The 26,311-nt window shown below is 42.6% G+C and overlaps 1 protein-coding gene across 1 annotated transcript in view; it reads left to right on the forward strand.

Annotated features, from left to right (window-relative positions):
- Nucleotides 1–255: 255 nt before the first annotated feature.
- SHTN1 (shootin 1) overlaps nucleotides 256–26,311 on the forward strand; it is a 592,071-nt gene continuing 566,015 nt past the window's right edge. The window contains exon 1 of the mRNA XM_085603138.1: nucleotides 256–469. Within this exon, the coding sequence (XP_085459264.1) occupies nucleotides 412–469 (58 nt within the window). The 5' untranslated portion in view covers nucleotides 256–411. The remainder of the gene's footprint in view (nucleotides 470–26,311) is intronic.

The following is a 26,311-nucleotide window of genomic DNA, read 5'->3' on the forward strand; positions in this document are numbered from 1 at the left end:
AGTATTTTTGTCTTCGTTCTTCATTAATAACATTATCAGACGCTATAAAAGTCAGAGAAACAAATCTCTGTTTTTTTCTATCACGTCTCGTGTTCCAAATGCGCCAATTACCGAGCAATACGCCGTGTACCACATCAATTGCACATACTGTCCCTGCAAGAGCATAAACCCTGCATGATGTACCGTGAACATAGGTACTTCCGGGTTTCCTGTGGAGCCTCAGGTGCAGTAGGAGCTGACCAGACGCGCGCATGCGCACATCCCACACTGAGCTCACCGCTCCCTCCTCCTCCTGCACTGGGCGTCTCGTGCCTGCTGCTCCAGACATCGTCGCCGCCACCGCTTCCGGGTGTGCATTACCCCCTGAGTCTCTGCACCTCTATTGCGCTGTACTCTCCTTTACCCGGCGTTATGAACACCTCGGATGAGGAGAAGCAAATGGAGCTGCTGGCCAGCCTGAAAGAGACAGGTGAGCAGATCGGGAGGGAGCGTCCAACAACTCCCTCGGCCCCGCCCCAGGATCACAGGGAATTCATTGCCGGGAGCGTAGCGTACAGTGCAAGACATCTATTGTACTAACTGCAGAATGCAGTTGATGGTATATTGAATTTGTGAGGAGCACCATTTGAAATGCAATGCAAATATTGCAGTCATTGGGTCCAGAAAGCATCAATTACAAGGAATTAATTGCAATATGCTCTGAAGGGATTCAGCCTTTACGTGCAGAAAGAAGCTCAGGTGATCCCCAAGGCTTGTGCACAATGGAGTCGAAAGGTTAAGGTTGATATTTGCAAAAGGAGTTAAAGAGCCATAGCCACATTGTGAGGGTTACAGTGCAAGTGATCGTGCAGTATGTGCACCATGCAGGGGAAGTGATCCAGCCCCCAGAATGCAGTTCAAGTTCCAGAATCTGGTGCACATGATCTACTCAATAGGTGCACAACGCCTTTTATTGTACCTTGCCAATATGTGCAAAATGCATTGCAAGGGCAAAATTTGTGCATAATATTTGCAGAACACAGTTCAAAAGACATAGTTAATATGTGGGGAGTGACCAGTCAGCAGTTGCAGAATGCAGTGCAAGTGATCAGGTTAGTATACACATCATGTAGCACAAGGCATCCATTACACTTGTGCAAAGACTCCAGTCACTAGGTCCAGAATGCAAACATGTGAAATGATTTTTCCAGAATACAGTGAAAAATACGTAATTAACGTGGATGCATACAAGTAGATGGTGTCAATATATTTAAGCAGAATAAATTAGCTTCAAGGGATCCTTTGCAATTCACAGATCCCTTCAGTACGCAATTTAGTGCATATAAGAATACATAGGTGTAAAGTGCAGTGCAAGGGCTCCAGTTGATCAATGACGAATAAAGTGCTTGGGCTCGGTTGCAAAATGCACAGACTACATCATGTGAGGCAATTGGTTTACTAGAAAGTAGCGGCGAGTGATGTAGTTCAATGTGATCAATGTTAGCAATCCATTATTATAAGTACAGAATGAAGTGCAAGGGTTCCATTTCAATTTGTGCAGAATACATTACAAGGGATCTTACCATTGCAATAGATGTAGTGTATAGTATAGGGGATTCCAACAGTAGTTACATATTAATGTGCCAGTGGGGATTTATTGCAATGACATGCATTCATTCCAGTAGGTGCAGGGTGCACTGCATGCATTGAAAAACATCCATTCATATTGAAATGCAACCTGCAGTGCAAGTGATTCATAGAAGTATGTGTAGGAGGCATTACAATTCAGCGGATGCAGAGTACAGTATTTAGTCACAAAGTACAGTGCTTGAGGTGCACTCTGCCTGGGAAATGATTGTAGGACTTTGAAGATGATATACTCGAGCTTTTACTGTGGGCCTGGATAAAAGGAGATGAGTGAATAAGAAAGTAGCAGCCACAAGTTTTCACCCCCTAGCCCACGATAATTAATCACCTGCTGTCATCTTTGTGGCAACAATGGTGGTCCACATTTGGGACTCCAAGTTCCCAGGAACGGCATGAGATGGGAGAAGCCAACTATTGTCATCAGGTACTTACTCATTGGAAATTGAGGCCTCATTTTCGGCATCAGATTTGACTTATTGAACATTTGGAGTTCACCCATTAGGATGATGGGCTCTCCCATTGGTGCATTCTATGGCATTGTAAATGGATCTTCTTGATAGCTCTTGGGGTCTAACCCATTGGCCTAGAACTTTTGAGTATCAGAATAACAGACTTGTGTACCTTTTAGTCCCATTCCCTGGGCGTCCTGCACCCTGACAGTCTTGTTTAATGCCAGTTATGTTATTTACACTTTTGCTCTTTAACATGGCTAGCTCCCACATTGACTTGATTGTATTTGTATAAACACGATCACTTATTGAGATGGTGGTTTCCTCTTTGTGATGGCGACTTGACATGCTGGCTGTCATTTGTTATAAAGGCTTGCTGGCTGAATAGACAGTTTGGTCATAAATATTGTTACGTTCTTGTTGACATAACAGCTTGCCTTTCTGACGATGTCTGACACATTGATATGATGAATTGCGTGTCCACAAGATGCCCATTAATTGATATAATGACATGTTCATTTACATGGTTGCTAATTGGTTAACGTGGCGACTGACTTATTGTCAAGATGGAACAAGCAGATACAGCAATAAGAAAGCCTTGACATGACTGCATAATCATTGACATATGGTCCTGGTCAATGATGTCATGGCTAGCCAATTGGCATGGTGACTTGCAAGTTAGTTTGCCGATTGTCATGGCACCTTGCTTGTTGAATCGCTGCTCGACATGGCATCCTTGATTGTATACGTGTTGGCCTTGCTCATTATGGTGGTTCGTTCATTGACATGCAGGCCTTCTCAATGACATGACAGTTTGCTGATTTAAGTGACAGCTCCCTTATTGACTTGGCTACTCTCCCCTTGATGTGGCAGCCTTGTTCACCGAATAAGGGAAGCTTGCTTTTTGAAATTGTGAGCCAGTCATTGAATTGCGTACTTCTTATTGAGCAGACAGTCTTTCAATTGAGTGGTGGTCTTGAGCATTGGCAGGATTTCTCATTTATAAACTGTGGAATTCCTGCCCTACTGAAATTAAATTCCAGCATAATCTCCCTATGTTTCGAAAGGCATTAAAGACGTGGCTCTTTGCCAAGGCCTATCCGTAGGAGTAGTTTTGGTCTGTTTGATCCTTTTGTTAGGCGCCTTGATGCCTTCGGGCTTAGTTGCGCGATATAAATCTTCATTCAGTCATTCATTCACATATCGCTTATTGACATTACGTTTAGTAACGTATGGTTATTTGCATTGTTAACATTAGTTACCATTTGTATAATAGTACACTGATGTCTCTGGTGCAGTCTTGTAGCGCTCAAACTTGTTCCATAATGTTTCAGACTGGAGCTTGTATCTACCACTAAGGAGGTGGTGTGTATGTGTATGCGTGCAGTGTGGTGCACCACCAAAGAGTTTGATGTCATTGGTGAGGTTTGTAACTGTGTTCCAAACTATGCACGTTGATGCTGTGCTTAGGGGTGCAAATATTTGGAAGGGTATGAGGGAAAAGAAACATTTATATGTACCTTCACCCAGAGTGACTTTCCAGGCATCCATTAGGTCCATATGGCTGGAGTTCAGCCCCTAATGTCAGACTGGCCCAGTGAGTACAAGTATTGAATTCCAGCCGAGGCTGGGCATAGGCCTTAGGGTCCCTGTTCAAGATAGCCTTCTGATAATTGTTGGGAAACTTTAATCAGTGTTGAAAACATGAGAAGAGTAAAGAGTATTGGACAGCCTTTGATTAATAAAGGTCTGTCCTGTAAAAGTTGGATTTGGTTCTATCGGGATCAGGCACTAAAGAATGTGCAATCCCATTTTGGTGCTGAACAATAATTTAAATGTACTGGTTGCGATCACCACTGGCCCTAAGGTGTGGAGAAAATTGAGCAAATACTATTGAAGCCTCATCGATCTGAAGGCTCTCTTACTGTTTAATTAGGCTTGCTCATTGGTTTTTATATGACATCTAACTGTTTATTGATGTAGTTGCACCTCCACTGCCATAGTAGCAAGTTGCTAACTTGATGTTTCACCCACTGCCCCAATGATTTGTACATTAAATTGATTGCAGATATGACCGTATACTTGTTGATGTGATGGTGTCCTTGCAAACATAATGTCATCTTCCTTGATATGAGAGATTGCTCATCGACATGACATGCTTATTAATATTATGATTTTCTCACTATGAGACGGCTCGCTTATTGGCACAACAGTTTGATTGTTACAAATGCAGTCCTGTTAATTGTCAAGGCGATGGCATGATAGGCACATGGACCGTCAAGTCTCTTGCCCATATAACTGGTTCACGTATTTACATGTGAGTTTTGCTTGTAAAAATGGAGCTCCAGCTCATGCTTATCATGGCGAGCTCATTCATGGTTATGTTGTATGGCTTACAGGCATGATTCTCTCAATGAGGGATATGGTAATATCATCTGCTGTCTTCATCTGAACCCCTTTTTGACTGGTACTGCCTCCATTATATGCCATGTTTGGCTCATTCCCAGACATTGTCCATCTACTTTCCATTGGTTGTCTCTCTCTTTGACATAGACTTTCTCTCTTTGAAGTATTCTGTCTCCTACTTAATCTTTTATTGTTGTGGCTGTTCTATTGACATTAGGCGGGATGAAGTTGTATACTTGTTTTCTTAAAAAGCATGCGTTATTTTTGCAAGAATTATAGGACTTTTGCTTGTTGCAGGAAGGGGTGTGTTTGCATATAAATCATTTTTTGTAATACGACTCATTTTAAAGTCCCCATTTCTGTTCGCCTTGTTAAATTATCTCATGTATCTTTTTATAGCATTCGAAAGACATTTCTGCTGAAACCAACTCTTTTGATAGAGAAAGCAACGTGGTTCGAGACACATGCGGAAAAGGAGAATATATGCAAGCTGCCAGTAGCTCAATAATCCTGATCAATTTGAGATCACCCTTGCATAATAAAATTACTGGACCTAAAAGACTTAACCAAATAAAAAAAAAAAAAAATTGACATAGCACTCATTGACATTGCTATATTTCTTGTATATGGCGCTGCTTCATACTCTGTGGCGTAATTCTTGGTTTCATGGCATGCTGTTGTTTCTCACTGATTTGGTGGTGAGCTTCAGGGCATGGTTGTGCATCTCATTGACATTTTACTAAGTCTGTCTCGTTGACGCAATGCTGTACCACTTTGACATGCCATTCACTTTTATTGACCTAGTACTTGCTCACATTGACTACTTCTTTCACAGTGAACGATCTCCTTGGCAATGGGGCTGTTTGACATTGAAATCGCATTTTCACTTGTTGACGTGCAACCGGTTTAACTAACATGCTGCCTAGTTTCGATATTGCACTGTATCTCATTAACGTGGTAGGTGGTGTTCTTAAAGTAATGCATTGTTTCATTGGTATGATAATTGGTGCCATTGACCAAGCATATGATCACTTTAGCTAGTCTCAACAATCTGCTTCAGTGGCATGTCAATCAATCACATTCTAATTGTGCATGGTCTCATTCACATTGCTCAGTGGCATGGTGCTCCATTTCATTGGAATAAACCTGGTCTAATTGACATTTGGCTCAATTTCATTGATATAGAACTCTCCCTTGTTGACATGGTATTTTCTCTGTGACAATTGATATAGAGGATTTCCTTAATAATGTGGCAGTCATGTCATTGGTTGGTAGTGTTTCTTAGTGACAGGGTGGGTTATTTCAGTTGATGGCCTGAATCACTCAAAAAGGTAGATCGTAATGAATTAACTATTAGAAGTATAACCTCATTTACAGTGGTGCAGTATCTGGCAATCCACTACCCTCCATACTCTCCGTTTCCCTACCTCATTTAGGGCATGGAGAAACTCCTTGCTCAAGAGTTTTTTGCCACAGGACCACTTGATGAACAGCACTGGAAGCCTCAATTAGCGTATTCCTTCCAAGCTGATTTTCCCTGCCTATGACCACCATGCCAATTCAGAGTTGAAGAAAAATGATGATATTCCATATCTACTGGGAGAAATATTTTAGTGCATGTGTGGCATTCATTTTTGTTTTGTTGTTTTTTTAAACCCCAATCCGGGGGTTTGTGCTCCTAAAACTATAAAAATGCAAATTGGCTTGTCACGCCACCAGCTGACATGGTTTTTGTATGTTGAAAGTACTCCAGCTAAGTTGGCGGAAGCACTTTCAGTGGGTATCTCTCATCCATGGCAGGACACAGTGGTGAGCCGTCATTGGACTGGTGAATGCAGCATGCGAACCACAGTATAAAAGTCGTCATTTCTTCTTCTACAAATTAAAAGAGATTCTTAATGTTTTGGAGCTTTATGTCCAAATTATTAGACAGAGGTTGTATTATCCTTCTGCTTTGTTAAAATGTGAGAGCATCTCTTGATTTTCAGTGCCAACAGTGCATGACTCAGTTTGACTATATATGTAACGCACAGGTTCAATGGTACCAAGTTGGGCATGATAAGCTTACATGTTTTTGCCGACGGGTAATATGAGGTTCTAGTTTGCATATTAGTGAAAATGTGCAAAGTAAATTTAAATTGCACCTAAACACCCTTAGTGAGTAGAACAGCTTCAAAAGTACCATGTTCTTCTTTTGATCACTGAGTTCCTTCATTGTCCTCCATTCAAGCATACCACTTGGAAAAGACACCTATTAAGGGAAAGATCTTCCACATTTTTCAGCCTCTACTATTTTGGGTCCTAAGCATCTCTGAAGCAACATCCAGCAATTATTATTGGTATTGGTAAATGGCACCGATACAACATGCAAATCCTACAGTCTCGTTTATAAATGCAGACTGGCAACAAATGTTGACTTACTAAGAGTTGCGCCACGAGGCTCGGGCTAATATTGTGCCTGGTACTATCTCTTTTTTTGCATTTAAAAATGATCAAAATGTCTGGGGAGTTGGTTGACAAAGTTGTTTTTATATATGGCATCTAGGAATGTTCGCTTGCAGCTTCTATCCATTATACAGGTTAATGTCACTAAGAAATGAGTCTTAACCTTTGGTCCAGATTAATACATTGTACATAAATAAAGAAGCAAAATCAAAAACATTAAAACGTTCTTTGAATGTGAAGACGTTTGAAATTTAAGGCTAAAAATTAGTATCCTCGGATTGACTTGATTTGTGACAGCAGTGCAAAGGCATCAAACATAATATAGTATAGGCAATAAGTGGCCTTAATTACGCTCATAAAAGCTCCAACCTTGCCATTAAAATTACAATTTTGCCTTTTTTTATTTGTAGATTTAAATAAAATATTTCATCATTTGAAATTTGTTTGATGAATTCTGTTTTTGTGTGTATTGTTTTGATGTTAGGATCATTGAAAATGCTCCCCGTCTTCCAATAATGACTCAATGAGAGTCCCTGGATTCGAATGATGACTCATTGGGGGTTCCAAGATTCCAATAATCATTCAGTGGGGACCTTGGGTTTCAGTAATGATTAAGTGGGGGTCCATGGAAGTAAAAATGTCAAGAATAGCTGTCCTACAGCAGTGTCTTGCTCATCAAGGAACTTCTTTGTCGTTCCCAATATAAAGTTGAAAACATCTGTAATCGCTGAAAAGAGAATTGCCTGTGAATGCTGGCTGAGACTAGACTTGAACTCCTGACTCTACCAATGACATCACATTCACAACCTAGCTCGGTGTCCAGTAGGCTACATCCTGGTCTCATGCTTTGTCCATGCTTCAAAGCATTCATGATCTCCTCTGTATCTCTTCCCACGTCATGCTGGAGATACCCAAAGGCACACTGCAATGTTGAAGAAGTGAATGTCCCATGTTGGAAAATAGAGAAAGTGTGGATGGAGGCGGCATTAGTTCGGTACACCAATTTAAGACTTTTGTCATTCATTCTGATGATCATATTTAGCCAGCATGGGCATAGGCGCTGCCCTGCTTGTGAAGAAATTTGGCAGTAGTGTGTATAGGAATGTCAATTTTGGTTAAAATATGATCTTGGGGTTCGGAGTTAAAATCTATCCTTCATTCAAACTCTTAAGTACAGTGGAAGGTTTAGCAGCAAAAAAAGGTCACCTATGCTTTTGGATATCTCAATAACAGGTGATTCACACAATCATCAGCCTGGCTGTCTGAAGCCTGGATTTGGCACAGAGCGATCATATGTGAGCCAGTTTGGGGGCGTTCTTGGATTAAGCTCCAGACATGGGCAGAGAGCTGGATTCCTGGTACGTTGCATCTTAGAAAATGCTTGGCAAGCGACAGCTTGGCTGTGTAGCAATTTTTTATAAAAAAGGAAAGAGGAATTTTTTTTTGACAAGCTCAGTAGGTTCTGCATTTAGAGATGGATTGATTAGTTTCTGCCAAGCTTGGATTGTTTGTAATGGTGGCTCAGTGGGGTAATGTCGCTGACTTTGAGATCTTGGCGTGGGTGTCTTAGCTTTACCTAGTGATGACTAAATTGACTTATTTAATCAGTTAATACTGACACCTGATATTACTCACCGAGAAATTATTTCGTGGTGTTCTGACTACAGATGGTTGTTAGTATTATTTTTGTAAGTAAATGTTTTTATAAATCCATACTTCCCCGCGTTGTCTGCGCTACTCTTAGAAGCAAAGAACAGAATCAAATGTTCTTTTAATTTTTAATATCAACAACAACTTGCTGAAAAAGTGAAGAATCTGAGACCTTTTATGCTTGAATTGTCTTACAACAACTGAAATGTCTGAAGGGTTTAAACTAAGAGAAAGCATGCGTATAGATTTAGCGTGAGAGAGATGAACAGTTCGGGGTCGATGACTGAATCCGAGTGGGAAGTTACTCCAGAACCAGAGAGAGAAAAAAATGAGCAAGTCTAGAGCCTCACTCTGTGCACCGTAGGCATTGCAATTAGACACATGATGAGATTTGAGTTGGATATTTTTTTTGTCGATATATTGGAGCCTTATACGAAGAGTGGTGTGAATAATTGCTATTACTTTAATTAACTTACAACTCTATGGATAGCTCCTTATAACCTATTTTTCAAAACATTATTATCCAGGTGTTACTGGTACTTGTTTTATTAGCACAAAAGGATTATAGACTTGAGTTTTCCCTATCAGGAATGGTCATATGGTAAATGGTTTAGTCTTTAACTTGTGTGTACCCTGGGCATTTTTTATGAGAGTTTAATTTCTAAAGGTTCACTAAGCTGATAGTGGAGTTGGTGACACCTCTGCTTTATGGTCACTGGTTCACATCCTGTTAGGAGCATACTGCTTTTCTTTTTATTTCTTGCAGTCATTCTATGCTCATCCTAGAATGTACCTGAAAATGAGTGGCCATACTTACTAGCCAACCCTTGGTAATATATTTTACTTCTTAATAGATTTCTTTTAGCAGAATCTGTCTCTCTAAATATTCATATTTATTTCGGGTTTGGTTCACCAGTATTACATTATATTTGTGGTGTAGTTTGGAGCTCCCCATAACATGAAAGGGACTTTATTAGGTCGAGGCCTACCAGACATCGCAGCTGTGTAGTTTAAAAAAAACTATTGTCTACATACGAAGGCTTTGGATCCTCCCATTGCTTAAGATATTTTGCTTATAATGTCACTCCTCTTTGCCTGCTTCTTGTTTGATAGCTTGATATCTCCATGTCATGTTTGCCCCTCCCATGGAGCATACCCAAATTACATGTCACTCACTTTTAGGGAACAACTTTTTTCCTTCTTGTTTGGCCTTTGATCAGTATGTATTTGTTTTTCAGGCCTTTCTCCCTGTTTTCCTCCTTTCTCTCTTTTCCTCTACTGCTTTTCTACCTACCCACTCCGTATTGCTCTCCTTTGTCTGTTTCTCCTGCCTCCAACTGCGATATATTGCTGTCCCAATACTAGCAGATTAGCATTAAGGGTATGTGAAATTTGCTTTCATGTAATTACATGAAATTGCAAGAAAATTCTTTGAAATTATGTGTAATTACATGTAATGCAAATCTGTCATTTGGTGCTATATTTTAGTGAAAATATGTCTTTTCTTTCTTCCAGGACATAATTTGTGCTAAAAAAAAAAAAAAGCACCAAAAAAAAGTACCAGGAATGATAGTCACTTGCGCCCTGGTCATTTGCGTTGTTCGTTTGATATAATTTTGCTGGTGTGTTTGCGCGATGTGGCAAATTGGCCTAATTTTGGGAATTTTGCATAACAAGCGTAAAGAGAAATTACGCCAATTACGCATGCATAATGGAAATTTCACCCAAGCCTAATTATCATGACCAGGCCTCCTTGTATGCTTCCTTCCTTGCTTGTCGCATCTGACAAGACAAGATGTATTCGTCTGTAAACAACTCTTTATCTCGGACTCTATTTCTTTTCTTTTTTTTTGCTCTCATGCTATTGTATGATTTATCTCCATTTCCTAGCCTTTTTGGGTCTGCAAGTAATTTTCCCTTGCAACCACTTAAAGATGTACCATGGGCATTTCACTTTTTCTGTGAAGATCTTACAACGTCTCCCGTTCGCATCCCACATAGCAAATTTTACCTGGTGACACCAAACTCCAGTGAAGAATGTTGAGATATGATCACTCCACTACATTTACAGTGCACAAGATATATTAATGCCTTTTTTGTGTCTTTCCTTTCTCAAATACTCAACATATTGTAAGTTGTGACAACAGTCTGTCTAATATTTCTGGTGCAAACCTTGCACAATATTGGTTGCCATTGAGCAAACTATTATCATAGTAGAGATGTGCCTTGTGAACTAGACACGATAATCCATAGACAAAGAAAACATTTTTCATGTACAACACTTCATCAGTCACTGACATGGAACCTGTATCTCACGACTGCCCAACTTAGGTCTTCAATTTCTAGATCCACAATCGAATTTCAGGATAACATAACACGCATTGATATTAATGGTTTCAATTGTGGTTCATTTTACATTCATTATCCTATGTGGATATTCTACAAATCTGGCCTTGATCCAGACTCTTAGTACATGTTGGACAGCCTTGCTTCTGAGCCCAGCTCATCTTCCCGTCTTGTACATTTCCCTGTTGTTTGCCAGCGAGCTTAGTGATCTATAAATACCAATGCACACATACATATATAACAAATAATTTTAACAGGACTTAAAAAAATATATTCCCTTTACTGTTCTAATTTCAAAAAAATGCAAAAAAGTTAACATTTCATGAGTTTAAAATTGGGTTTGCTTTAAAGTCTTTTGCAGTATAAGGTTCTGCTGGATCCCAGGATCCTGATTGCATTTTAAGTATTTTAGTCATAGGAATGAATACTTATTTGGAAAGAACATTTCAAACGTGTGAGCAAGATGTTTTGCTAAAAGGAAAGGAGCATGTGTGAGCTATTTCAGATAAATATTTTTTTCCGGAAGATGTGGCCTCGGCTGAGAAGCTGTTCCCCAGCGACTGTTTGGAAGTCTTTTTGCCGAATTAACACATGAAGACGTTATTAAAAACTTCCTCTACGTGCCACTGGGAGCAGCTTCCAAGCAGTGGTCTTCTATGCTAAGAATGATTCCCAATTTCACAAGGCATTAAGCAGTTCATTATTGACATAGAGGTTGGAAAGTTAGAATCTATAAAGGATCCTTTACATTTTTGCTCAGTCCTTTTGTTTTTATTTTAATTTGGCAATAAAATGTTTTTAACTAAACATTCTATTGAGAAAGCTGTAAAAGTCCCAAATATTGAGAATGGATTTTAGCTGTGAAAAGGGACTTGAAATCAGAGGTGGTGATTTCTGCAACGGCATCCCCTGTGGTTTGGTTTGTGCCTTTTTGAAGCCTAGTGGAAGGCAGGCCAGACAGCATTCCCTGTGAGCAAAGTGGCCTTTTTTATTCTGGAGACTACAGATATTTGATGGAGGAGAAACTTAGACTCGTTTAAATCTGTCTGTCGTCTTCTTGCCCCTTGACTTTGTTTATTAAAGAGGCTTAGGTGGTAATGTTTTTGGTTGGTGTTTTCGGGACTTAATGCTTTCCCCTGAGTTGACAGGTGTTCAGCGTTAGAGGGGCGGCAATGGTGAACTCTACCAACTGATCACCTTCACACCAGCGATCATTCACTCACTATAACACAAGTTATTTTACCCAGAGGGAAAAGCCATCCTTGATTAAAGCAAATGTTGGATTTCTTGATGCCTGTGGTTTCTAACCTGTGAGGTTACGTTATATTGAGTCGTGTGTCCTTTCAACTGTTAAAGTTCTACCCATTAGGTTGTGATGAATGGGATCCACCTGCCTTCCATACCTGGGGTATCCGAAGGGCTGATGGTGGCTTGGATGCTCTGTGTTATTTTTTTTACAGATCCACAGATTATAAAATGTCACCTGTAGTAGATTGAATGTGGTGCCTGTTTGCTTGCCAGCCATAAAAGTCTTTCCTAGCTCCCAATTGACATATTTTTGCTATGACTACAAGATGGAGGACCCTTCTCCAAATGTAGGTGGAACGGCCCTGGGAGGTGGTCTCTGTCTCTTTGAATAGGGTACTGTACATAGCTCCTGTGTAAGCTCTTCTATTTTGTCACGGTGAACATGGGCTACTGGAGATACCCAAAATGAAACGAACTGACAGCAGACAAAAGTCAACAAAAGACACTGCACTCAGATTCCAGTGTGGATAGGTATTTCCTCAGTTTGAAAGCATGAATGTAAGTCTTTCGTTGAGACCTTCATCGGCTTGGGGGGCTTTGACACTTCAGAAACTTGCAGTGTGTGATTAGTGGTCAAGTGACTGTTTGACTGTCGCGTACTTTTAATGAATTTACTTTGGGGAGAAGGGGTATGTCCACCGTAAGTGTTCAATTAAAACCAAGCATTTAGAGAAGCTTTGTATGCATAGCCTTAGGTCATTTCCCAGTCATCCTCGTTCAGTTCTCTCTTAAACTCAGTGTTCCCCTTGTCACTCAGTCCCTCCATGTTCACCTGGGTCATGTTTTGCAGGGCTGAACAGTATCAGAGAAACCATCCCCCTTCTCTCACCTATTGCGAACAACAGCTGCTGTCAGGCGCGCAACACCCATTGGACTCACAGGGCTTCAGCCCCCCCCCCCCCCCCCCCCCCCCCGTCGTGTGTGGCAGCCTGGGATGAGAGAGCTTCCCGGGCACACACTGCCGCACCCGAGCACTTCACAGGTCTTTAAAAGACCATTTGCATGTTAATGAGGCCTTCACCCCTTCTAAGAGCCCCTGCAGCTCCACTCTGCCTATGGCTTAACCCCTTCCCCGCTCATGACGGAACCGCTCCGTCATGAGCCACGGTTGCCGTGTGCTCATGACGGAGCGGTTCCGTCATGCCACGACCGTTGGCGGCCGCTCCGCCCACGCGGCGCTGTTTCCCCGCCTGTGCGGGGGGACAACGCAACTGGGCGGAGTCATGACGGAACCGCTCCGTCATGAGCACAGCTCAACCGTGGCTCATGATGGAGTGGCTCCGTCATGAGCACAGCGCCACCGCGCTGCCCCCCCCGCACTCCCCAGCGCTGCGGCGGAATTCCCGCCGCAGCGAAGGGGTTAAAAGATTCAGCCCCCCCCCAAAATGTTTTCTTAGCCCCCCCCCCCCCCCCCCCGAAATTTGGCTCTAGTTGCGCCTCTGGCTGCTGTACTCATGTGTTTTTAATTTTTCTGGTAACCTTGTACCTGTGCCCTACGAAATGCCCTAGCCAGTGCGCCTTATGCGAGGAATTGCCCAGGATGACGCCTGTGGTATTTATTCTAAGAGTCTCTTTAAAGATAGCAAACCACCTGATGCATAGCAGTCCCCTATGGTCAGTGTTCCGTCCAGTCACTCAGCTTTCTGGCCGCAAAGAAGCTTTGGTTTTTAATGAACCCCTCTTTCATCACTCTAGGGTCTAGGTGCTCTAGGTGCCAGGGGAATGCCCGCCATTCAATAACCTCTTCAGCTGCAGCTTCCGTCCCGCTGCATGTAGCGATAGCATAGCAGCTCTTAAGTCCAACTCCCCAGATCCGTCCGCTGCTTTGCTTGTGGGTCTTGCTGGAGGTTTTCTGCTTCTTTCACTTCTATATACTGAAGGTCAGCCAGTCCTTTCTCCTTCATGCCCTGCTTCCTTGGGCAGTACATTCAGTGGTGTCCTTCATCTCGTGTCCTCCCAGGTGTGGTCTTTTCCTCCTCTGTTTTCCTCAGTGGGATCTGTCACTGTTTCCCATTTCTTTAAAAAAATATATTTTTATGTATTTTAAAACATGTCATTATCAATCAAACGTTTTGACCTGGAGCAAATATGCAGCTCCACTTATTTGTTCAAATCAGCAGGTAAATATTTAGACATTCAGCAAAATGTTATTGAAATGACCTAGCAATGGACCCTATGACTACTTGTATTTCCCCAGGGTGCCACATACAGAACACTCATATTCTTCTAGTTTAGCACGGTGATCATTACCTTGTAGCAAGTCGATGATTGGCGGTGTTCTGTCCTGGATCCAGGGACGTGCAATGTACCTCCTAACTAAAATCGTACCAGTGGTAAAGAGAGCTCTAGCTCTAGCTACTCTCCCATAATACCCAAAATTGCTTGCTTTGAGTTAGGGGTGATTGAAAAGCCCAAAACCATCCTTAGGATAGTGATGATTCTTCCACAGTATCGGGATATTAATAGGCAGTCCTGTACCATCTGAAATTTTTTGACTGAAGTGTCTCTGCGGAAGGGACAGTTTCAGATCTGCGATTTGCCCATCTGTAAGAGCCTCAGGTGATCGTAGTAAGATTGATTGGAATATTTAAATTGTATGAGCCAGAGGCGGTAGGAAATAGTAAGTCATCTTGCTGCCATTTTGGCCTCAATCCAGTCGTCATTCATCGGTTTACCAACATCGGCCTCCTGTCTGCCTCTCAATTCACGCTTTTAGTCAGGGGAATTATTTACCAAGAAGCGTTATATTCTGGTAATGCCCTTACCTTATGATGGTGACATTGGGCAGCAGTAGGGTACATTTGGACAACGAATCAAAGCGATTATTATATACCCTAAGGGCATGTCTCCTAAATTGTTATTTTTATTTCAGTGAACCAATGTTAAGCTCAAAGAAAAATGAACGCCTTAAAATTGCCCTTCATTAGCCACCATGTGTTTAGACACCAAACGCTGCAACAAGTAACAACTCAACTGGAGAGTGATCTGAATTGCAACTTGGGAGTAACTGTTCATACCCCAACTGTCTCAACTGCTAGCATGAAAATGTAGTCAGTGCAAGAGAAGGAGTAGTGTGGATGTGAGTAAAAGGTGTACTGTCTGTCTTGTGGATGCCGGCTTCAATAGGTATCACAGAGGCCCAGCCACCGTGCCCATGTGGAGAGGATGTTATTCAGCAGGCGACGTGTCAACTACATTCACTTCCGGGTCACTGATCGCATTAGTGTCCCTCATTGATCGTTTGCGTATGTGGCGTTTGTGTTAGCAACTTTACGAGCCCCCCTAGTGTCTGTCAGGGTTTGGGGAACATTCAGACTTATAAATGTCCAGGCCCGACCCTCCAGCTTTCCGGAGATCATCTCCAAGCGACCAGGATATCAGTATGAGTGTCAGTAACAATAAGTGGAAAGTTTTTCTAGCGTTCTGTTGCAGTTCCACGTGACCCCCGGGTGAAACCTGAGTTCCCTTGGGTAGCCATGACGCACTTGAACCCGCACTTGATGCCCAGCAGATGAGTCTCCTGAAGTAAGAACACATCTGGGTGGTGGAGGCTGCCATGTGTCAAAACGGCCCATCTCTTGATCTTATTATTGAGGCCTTTGAAGTTCCAGGATAATATTTCCTATTTCTTAACACTGCAATTTACATCCAGCCTGTTGTCACTAGCCTTTAAGTTATCTTTGTCATTTGTGAGAAAAAACTACTTGTAGTGCAGGATGATTTCAGATTCGAGCTGCCCCCGGGGATCTCTGTTAAACATGGCATATTCCATGCCCTGCCCACCTCGTCCCTAGCAGCTAGTGTTTCAGTTGGTATTAGGTTATCCCACGTGGTGTTAGCTCTCTTTAATCTTTTAGATTTGTGAGTCTGTTGTTCTAGCTAGGTTATTGTGTTTTTATTGTAGGAATATCTTTCCCATGAGAAGCCGGTGTCCAATAACAGGGTCATGAGACCCTCTTCTAGATCTTTGTGAGACAGAAACTGTTGTTTATGTTATCTATAGATGCAACAATTGCTTGTCTCATTCGATAACTCAGTGCTACGTGAGTAATGGCTCAGACTTTGCTTTCAGTTCTCCTTTCCTGGCCTCTTGTGCCCTTGTTACTCATGATGGTCGAGTTGCTGTAACAGTTCCCTATATTTTCCTTTGGGCTTGTGCCTCTTCAGTTCCGTTTCCTTATTTATGGGTGTGTGTGGTGATGTATTATTACCAGATCTTTCAAACGTACGAAGAGTGGGCGTTGGCTTCACCCAGAGGAGTATCACTCTTTAGCCTCATGCTGTTGGCTGTTTGGTGTATCATTCCACCGTTGACATGCAAAAATGTACACTCAGTCATGACGCTGATTTTAATATTAAATGTGTTATTTATACATTCTGCGGAGAAAGTAATCCTTTTGGTGTTTTGTGCAGCAGTGGCTGGCAAAGTTAGTAGGGCAGACTTAAATGCAATTATTGCATTCGTGCATACAATGTATCTAAACCACATTTGGAAATGTTATGTGTTCACTTGCTTTGACACATTAAACCATATATATTATCTGTGCCGGTGCTTGTTAATCCAGTTTCCTAAAAAAAGTAGTTTTTGACATATGATGCTTTTATTATTTTTCACAGTATCTGATCTGACATTTGAGCACTGCAACAAACCCTGTAGAAATGCAATGATGGTGGTATTGCAATCCCAGACCTAGATGAATTGTCTCCAAGGTAGAAGCTGCTACTTCTGGCTTAAGCGTTGGTAGTGTACCCTTGGCACTACCATTGCGGATACTGGCCTTAGGGGTTATGAAGGGAGCAGCTGCAACAACAGAAAATAAACCAGGTTACAAGAGGCATAGTTAATTTACATAATGTCCATTTCGTGACCTTCAGCTAGCCTCTCAGCAGCAAATATATGATTGAGCGACTGAGGGTGGGATGAGTGGTTAACATTTTCATGTCCTATAGGGAGGGGGACAAAGGATGTGCAATGTTATGTCTGGTACCTCTGGGAATTTGGTGACTGGAAGGTGATCAAAAATGATTCTGGAGGTCCTTTTCTACATTTGTTATTCTTAAGTCCTGATTAAGACCTAGGGCTCATGCCATGTTAGTGCTTCCAGGTAGCAGTCGCCACTGGGTTAGACCATTCACCCTGGGAGTAACACTCCGAAAAAGAAAAAAAAAACAATGATCTCTGAGCTTCCATTGCATTGCTTTGGACAAAGTTGTTCTTTTTGACACCCCACACAACCCCCATGTCCTTTGTTTGAGGTTTGTGCATGGTTTGCCTTCTGTCTAGGATCTCAGCACTGGCATCCTGCAGGGTGCTCCAGCCGACCATAACCAGCCATGGAGTATTGCAGGTGCCAGCCTCCTCTGCCTCGCTCAAGAGCAGGTTCAGCCTTGCATGGGCACGCTGACACAGTGGTACCTCAGCTGGATGCCCTCAGCGCCTTGTGACTTCCCGCACTGAGAAAGTCCGCTAAAGAAGACACAGTACATGCATGGTCTGTCTTAACACCCAATAATGCGCCCATGGTCCGGTGAAACTTTGGCATTCGATATCCTGAGGTTTAGGATGAAACAAGGTGAAAGAACAACGCCTAGACCCATACTATGTTAAGACTGCAGACAGAGTCACACTTGTTGGGGTGTAGGGCGATCCAATTACATGTGCTGTACATGTTGTCATTTTGTGAGAGGGAAGCGTACACTGCTGCTTCCATTGTTCTCTTTGGGCTTCATAGCATGGCACAGAAGTAACCAGGACCACATGATAAAGTAAAAGGCTTCTTTATTAGGACATGTGTGCAGCTGAACTTCATTAATAGGACACAGAATGTAAAAAAAAACACGTCCCTAATACATTTAAACAACCTATCCGTCCCTTAAAGCTCCCTCCAACATGAAAACCCCTAACTAAACTGCCCAACATTTAGTTCCATCCACAGTCTTTCCAAACCACCGATCTTTCCCACCCGATCTAAGCCTTGCTCCCATGTGCTCCATGTGCCAACGTCCCCATGCAAGGCCCCAACACGTCTGGCTTAGTGCCTGAGCCCTGTGATTGTTTTTTAACCAGTAAAACAGTCATTTTCCTGCCCCCAGCCTCATTATCGCACTTTTTCACTGTCTCTCCAACAGGTGTGTCCTTGTGGGTCTGCAACCTGGTCACAGCGTTTTTTGTTTACCTCCTCTTTTTATTCTCCAAAAAATAGCACTTGTTGCCCAAAAAGGACAAATGACCTCCGTTTTGCCTAAACAACATGAAGTCTTCTTGTGAAATGCTACAGTACTGAATTTCACTAGTACCATGACCTATCACTTTCCATCTAGCCTCTTCCACAGCATTATGCCTCTCCACCCCTTTCACAACTCTCCGAGCTACCAGTTCCGTCCAGAAAAAAACCATACGTGACCAAAACCTACCTATCCGTGTCAAACTGCCTGCACTAAGCCTGACAGCTGAACCAAGTTGTTCTCTTGCAAGTAAATCAACACTTCTGGACAGTGCTTCTTTCTCTCCAACTGCGACACAACAGCTGCCCTATTCCATGTTTCATCTTTCCCACCGTTCAACCTTGAAATCATGTGCATGAAACCCAAGCTTCTCTGAATTGCCTCTTTTCCGCATGTTTAGCTGCCCACATAACAAAGTAATGTACGATAATGCATATGTAAAAAACTGCCAGGTATGGTCCTGCAACACAACCTGCAAACAAAGAAAAAAATGATTTACGCGGTTCATCCACTGCTCAAAAATTTCTTCTGCGCATCTAATGTAACGAAGGCATCTACCTTCCCAACCTCGTAATCTCTCTTAACGAAGGGTCGTGCCTTGGATGGCCAACATGGCAGCAGCCTTTCTTTGAGACTGGGAATGGAGCCTATCGAATCCTTCAACATCTGAGACATGCACCGCTTACTTGATAGAGATGGCCTGAACTGCTGGAGCCGCATGGCTAAGTGGCGGCCTGATTTGTAGTAGATGGCGGCTCCGTGAGGCGGGTGACTTTTCCAGGACAAGAGGCGCTCCACTTTCCCTGCTTGACCAGCCGTGCATAGCCTAAGAGCTGAATTCCGCGTGGGAGGGCTTTGTCCCCTCTGTGCTTTAGTTTCCCAGTCCCACAAGAGTGGAAAACCGAGAGCTGGGAACTCCTAAAGGTTTCACTTTGCCTCCTTGGTTCCTTCTGGTGAACTGACGTAGTAGGGCCCCAGGATAGTCTAAATCCCTCTATACCTGTGGCCATCCTGGTCGGAGCGGGCGCAATGGGACGGCCTTGGCCTCCACTGCTGTCGTGCATACAGGTGGATCCCTGAGCCTGCCTTATTGGGGTGTGGGTTGGAGTGGCAGCATTGGTTCGCCTTTAGATGAGCTGTGGCCCCAACCTTTGGTTGGATAGCGGCCCTCCTGGCTGGCGTAGCAGAGCAGGTTAAGCCCCCCCCCCAAAAATTGGGAGATTGTACCATCTTAGTCTCCTTGAGGGTGGGCCCTCACACTTATAGTACAAAGACTATTTCTAATATATGGGAACACAATGGAATTACCATGACATATCCCCTGTACTTGTGAGTGCACAATTTGTTGCTCAGTTATAATCCGTTAGAAGATGTATTCTAGTGGGACAGAGAAGCACCTCTAGTACCTACTTGGCACATGCAAGCCACAATTCTGGAAGATGCTGCGTTCAGGCACACAGTAGAAGTACACATGAATCAATTATTGCATGAGAATGAGAACACAGTGCCTCTGCAACTAAGTAAATGGGAGGCTTTTAAAATTACAATTAGGGGTCTAAGTATCCAAGCTGTGCCCGAGAGTTTGGTGGATGATACTGAGTCGGCCGTGCGAGATAGGATCCGCCATATTCATGTCAGAAACCACACGCTCTAACCTGCATGACATCGCAAATGAACATTAAACAACTTGCAGAGCAACACGAGGAACATATGGGGAATCTGAGATGCCTCGATTACAAGGTGTATTTTGCAAGAACTCTTTAGGAAGCCAATAAGACAAGGAAATTGCTGGTGTAGCTGATCAAATAGCACAGACGCAAGGTGTGATCACCTTAAAGCGAAAGCTGTGAGAATTGAATGTACACAAGGAAATTGACTACACTTTTTTCCTAGTAATATGGCACTTTGTATATAGCTGCAGATTAAACGCCCAATGTGCACGTAGAGTTCTTTCTAGAACAGACGACGCTCCCTAGATTGGCACCAGAACAATATGCAGAGATGGGGACCCCCTACCCTGAACAAATGATTATGGGTGCACTCCAGAATCTGGCCGCTTGTAAAACACCGGGTTCAGATAGCATCCCTATGAAATTCTATACAAAAAGCTCCCTTCATATGATCTCCAAGTACACTGCAGTGTATGTAACAGCATTTGAACAATAGTGCTTCCCCCCTCGATGCAGGAGGCCATTATTACATCTATCCCTTACCCAGGGCGAGACCTGAAAGAAATACAAGATATAGGTCCCTAGCCATATTAAATTCATATTACAAAATTCTTGGTAAGCTGCTCCCTGAAATGCCGAATCTACTAGATACTGATCAAATGGGAGTTTCCCAGGGTGAATACTTTGCTGAACATTAGGAGATAAGTTAAGATTTTAGAGCAAGCCCCTCTCCAATTCCCACAATTGGTTTCCCTTACACCTGATCTTGAGAGGGTGTTTGATTCATTGAATTGGTGACATATGCTGACAGCCCTGGAAAGGTTCAGTATTGTTAATTATATGAATCAATACAGGATGGTGTATCCCACCCATTTTGAGAGTTGGCAGGGGCAGAAGGATGGCCCTGATAGCCTTTATTATTTGCACTAGCTATAGAGCCTCTGGCCGTCAGATTAAGAACATTGAGGGATGAATTGGGAATTCCACTGAATACCTCCAAAAATATGCTCTTGCAATACACAGATGACATTTTGATAGATCTTAAAGATGTGACGGGTGATTTATCTGCTATAATGCACACATTAGGTGCATTCCAGCAGATATCGGGACTGAAATCAATTGCTCCATGTCATATTTGTTTCCACTGTGTACAACTGCCCCCTGAGTTGAATTGGGACCAGAATGGGGAAACTTGTGCGGGCATCCAAGTACTTCCGATATCCAAGGGGGAATATTTATCACTCTGAGGCCGATTATCCTCGGTGATTGCCTGGGCAGCCATAGCTAAAATTGTAGGCTTTCCCCAGCTGCTCTATTACTTTGTTAATTTGCTGCTGATGCTACTTAGGTCCTTCTTTAAAACTTTAGACCAAATACTAGTAGACTTAATATGGGTGGGCCAGTATACACAAGGTAGTCCTTGCCCCCATCAAAGTAACCATGGACTTTGAAAAATCCTATCTTGTGGTCCAGGTACAATTGGCCTCTCGATGGCTGCAAGTTGGGGTTGCAGGCACTGGTTCTGTTTCCTAAAACAAAAATTCCTAATCGTGGGTTGCACGCACTAACCTGCCTAAGGCGTGGCATCGGCCAGTTTATAATTACAATTCCATATGCACTGACCATACTGCTAATTGCCTTCCCTGTTCGGTGTGGATGGGGGGGGGGGGGGGGTTACTCCTGGAGTGTTGAGCTACCGGACAGAAGGGAATATCACTATACTTGGGGACTTGCTCCATGACTTAGAGTTATAATTTTTTCAGACACAGGTGGATATAGATCGGCTGCAAAAAGGACCATTCCTTTTCTCCGGACAGGTGATTTCAGCCATTTGGGAATACTAGAACCGCAAGCACGTGAACTAATGCAAAACCTACTGTAGTAATGTAGGCTGATTAGAAAGTTATTGGGATGTTCTAGAATTCTGTTTTAGGGTGTTCTATGTTTTTAATTGGTTGTACTATTGCTTAAACTGCATAGGAGATTCTAAACTGTGACATTGAAGACTCCTGTGTTGTGGGTGCTCTAGTTTCCGTCTTACAACTCTATCAAGTGAAGTCTATTCTATGAAGTACTGCCACACCCACATACTATGGGAGGCAGGAGGGAAGTGGTTTGACGGCTATACAGGACACAATTGCAGCATGTGTCTTGCCATTACTTGTATACAAATGGGAAAATGACATAGGCCGGGTTTTCAATGATAATGAGTGAGGCTCATTCATTATCTAATAAAGTTTTGCCTAGTGCAAGATTCAACCTCATTCAGTTTTACATTCTACACAGGCCTACCTCATCCCAGTTAAAATGAACAAGCTATATCCAGACGCTTCTTCACCATGCCAGAGTTGTCGGTAACCTAGTGCGGATTTTATTCACATGTTGTCTTGTTGCCCTAGCATGTTTCAGTACTGATGCAAAATACAGATGTCCGGTTACCGGAAAGGCAGATTTAATGAGAATGAAAATTGAGGTGTCTCTGCTGGTCACTTTTAAGAGGTCTAAAAATGATAAAGCAGTATCTCAGTTTTTAGACTTTTGGTTTCACACCTGGCTAGGAGAAATATCACTATAGCGTGTAAAAATAGCACACCCCCTCTACTATGTAAATACCAAAGAGGAATCGCCCAATGGTCAGACGCAGAAAGTAAAGCCCATCATAACGAGGAACTGCGAGGACTGAGGTGTCCTCCACTAGCAACCACCTGGGACAATACCGAACAGAGTTTAATGTGTGTCATAGCGGGACAGAATGCCTTGTTGTAGCTGCAGGGTCTGCTAGGCCGGAGCTATCCCTACTATGCTTGTTCGACTAAAATTACAGACATGAGTGATGGATCTTGAATCCATCCCCGTACTCCTCGCTGGTACCTTCTCAACATGAGTACAAAGTTGTGCATCTGTTACTGCAAGTAAAATTATTTTTCTCTAAGTCAACAAGTGCACTTCAGTTCTTCGTGGGCTTCTGCTGATATAGTTTTGCTATGCTCAATGTTTCTTTCTAGTCCTACCAATAACTGTTTTTAGGTCTCGCCTAGCGACGCAGCGCATGCGCTGCTTGCTTTGGCGAGATCTCTTGTTGTTGATTTAGCTTCCAAAGTGGGACAGGAGATGTCCACAAGCCCGGACAGGCGATGTGGACGTGTACGGCTCGCGGAGTTTCAGCACAACGCGCGCATGGTGCGCTTTCACTTTTCCTCCTTTTTCCTGTCGGCTCCAGATCATCTCAGACAGGAGATGTGCACGCGCCATCTGAAAATGTCCCAGCACCGCTGCCTTCTTTCTTGCCCTTTCGAATCCCAGATGCTTTGTGACTTTAAACATGCGCAACGCGCAGTTCTCATGTACTCGTGAACTCTGTGCAATCCATGCATTCAAACGGAATGCACTTGTTTCTAGATTGTGAACCCATTTGACCTAGATTCTCGCCGTTGTTTGGAACTAACCGCTTCATGCATATGTATGAAGAAAGTGAGGGTGCTATGTAATTACAAGGGGTGACAGTGAAGTGTCCACATAGACAGCAGCATTATAGGTGATAAAGTGAAGATCCTTTAAGGGGCACCTCGGTGCGCGGAGAGACAAGCTGCTGCTGTGTCCAAACTGTTTTTCGAATGTCACAAAGGGCACACATGGTGTCAGCGTGCTTGTGGGGGTAGGAGGAGGGGGCGCACTAGGGAGCAGACACCGCTCTTTCCAAACGGGCTCCGGTTTCAACAAGTGACTCTTTCCCGAGAAGGTGACTGTTTGAATTTACTTTTTAAGGGGTTCACTGCCCCTCCCCAGAGTCCGATTCCTGCGGGTCGGCGTCCTCTAAATCTAATAAGGATGGGGAAAGCGGTGAGTACCGTGCGTGTGTGTGTTTGATGTAATTTCTTCTAATTGTTAAAATGCGTTTTTGATTTTTTAATAAAAAATTATGACCCTTCCGGTATTAGCAAAGACTGGCGCCGTCTGTTCAAATGACTGGGAGAGTTCTTCGATTTCGATGGCACCGCTGGGTCGCAGGTTCAAATCTAGGTCGGGCAACTCAGCCTGTCATCCTGCCGAGGCCGAATACATGTTTTCCCTAAAGTTGGTACTGAGCAAGGCCGATGTATATAGATAGTTAAGCTTGAAAAAATATCTCGCTAAACTATAACTTCGTCAATGAGTTGTGATGAATTGCCTGACCACCACCTCTTTGGGTTAAAGGAATAGGATAATATGGGAGTTAATGCACCTTTTGCAGAACGATGTGCAAAGGTACAGATTATAGACTTGACATACGTGTGTGTGTGAATGAGAGAGAGAGAGAGAAAGTGTAAGCCTGTTGTTGGGATTGTGTTATTCCAGAACAACTACGTGTATTTCGAACATATTTGGATATTAGTTTTCAATGTGAAAGCACATATTTTTTACTAACATTGCTTAGTTTCTCTGCCTGTTTATCAAGAATAACCATGCTCACAGGAGGCATCAGCGTAAGCCAACATTAGTTCTGTTTATTTTAGCTGATAATAAATAGTTTTTATATAGTGCTTCATAGCACACATTGTGGCATTTGTACGCGCTGTAAATAACGTGCTGCCACCATCCCGGTCGATTGTGCTTAATTTATCAGCCCCAGAAGTAGGGAAGGCTGACATGATTCGAATTTGGGACCCTCCAATCTACAGTGACTTTATAGTTATAGAAATTCTTACTGGGTTCTTCAATTTATCTTCACACATTCCAACAGAACGATTAATATAATAATGTGATCTTAAACTAGAATTTCCCAAAACTTAGACAAATTTATAGAAACTGAAAATTTTACAAAAAGCACTTTTTGGCACGCCATTGCGATGTTGACAAGCTTTTCGAGTCATTAAGTTAGAGTTGTGATTATTGGAAGAACTCCAATGCTGTTATGAGAGACAAACATGGTCAGTTATTGCTCACAAAGTCTTGGGGGTCCTGCCTCTTTCCACCACATTTACTCCACAATAGAAGATTCTGCTGTTTTCCGCCATTTGTTTTGCAGTAATCAGTGCTATTTTCGAGAAGCAAAAAAATAAAAAAAATGCATTGTCATAGCCTTTAGGTCTCACTGTTGAGGTCTATTGGCTTTATGAATGGTTAAGTGATGCAGTACTGCATTACAGTTGCAGTGCAGCATGACTAAACAGTAGAAAAGGAAAACAAAACTATAACGTAGTTGGCCACATGAGCATTCTTAAACAAGCATTTACAATGCAATAGGTCTCGCATTTATGCAAGTTTAAGCTATTGGCATTGTAAATGACAATGCCTTTTATTTATGTTTTAAAAACGAAAGCAAAAATAAAAGGCATTGTTAGTTGCAATGTCAATAGCTCAAACTCGACTAAATGTGAGAACTGTTGCATTGCAAATGCTTGTTCTTAAGTGGATCCCTAAGAAGACATATGAGAAAAAGGCAACTAAAATGTCAGATATGAGCAATATTGTTAACTGTGCTGGAAATAGCTAATTGTAGGGATGTACTGTATATAACAGTGTCATGGTTGATAAAATGATGGCAGTAGATTTTTCTGTGAAAATAAACAGCTGTCAACGAAAACACAAGCGTGTTAGACTCAGATGCTGCCATGTTCCAGAAAGGATGCATGCCAGAGTTCAGCACCACTTTTTTTGTCTGTGCGAACACCCTCCTTATTACTGCTAATAGTTGTGAAGCCATTGAGCACCTCTCATCAATGTGACATGAAACCATATTGCTCTGAGCACCCTTTGCTTTTGTAAAATCAGTCAATACCTCCACTGGGAACCTGAAATGGCCTAGGTCTTTTAAAACTGCTCTCAGCCCTTTGCCGATTTGATCAGTTTTTGAGTGATTCCGCTATGACAACCACTTCCCATCTACCAATTTTATGTTCTCCTGTCCCATGCCCTGCATTTTTTGGTCCTCAACAAATCTGAAACTCAGGATGCTCCGAAGAATAGCCATAACATACACTACTTAAATAACAACACTTGGCAACCAGAAATAGACATTTCCAACATACCTTTAACCATGCGGTAAATCCAGGTGGTAAATCAGTATGGCCCCCCTCGCACTGCTCACGCTTACTCTTTCTTTGGTCAACCTTGCAACATCCTTCTATCCAGCTTTCCGACCGGTGGTTCATACTCCTGAAGAATTTTCCATAAAAAGCAATAACAGACAATTTTCCTGAGATTGTA

Source organism: Triturus cristatus, chromosome 1_2, assembly GCF_964204655.1.
Source record: "Triturus cristatus chromosome 1_2, aTriCri1.1, whole genome shotgun sequence".
NCBI classification, from domain to species: Eukaryota; Metazoa; Chordata; class Amphibia; order Caudata; family Salamandridae; genus Triturus; species Triturus cristatus.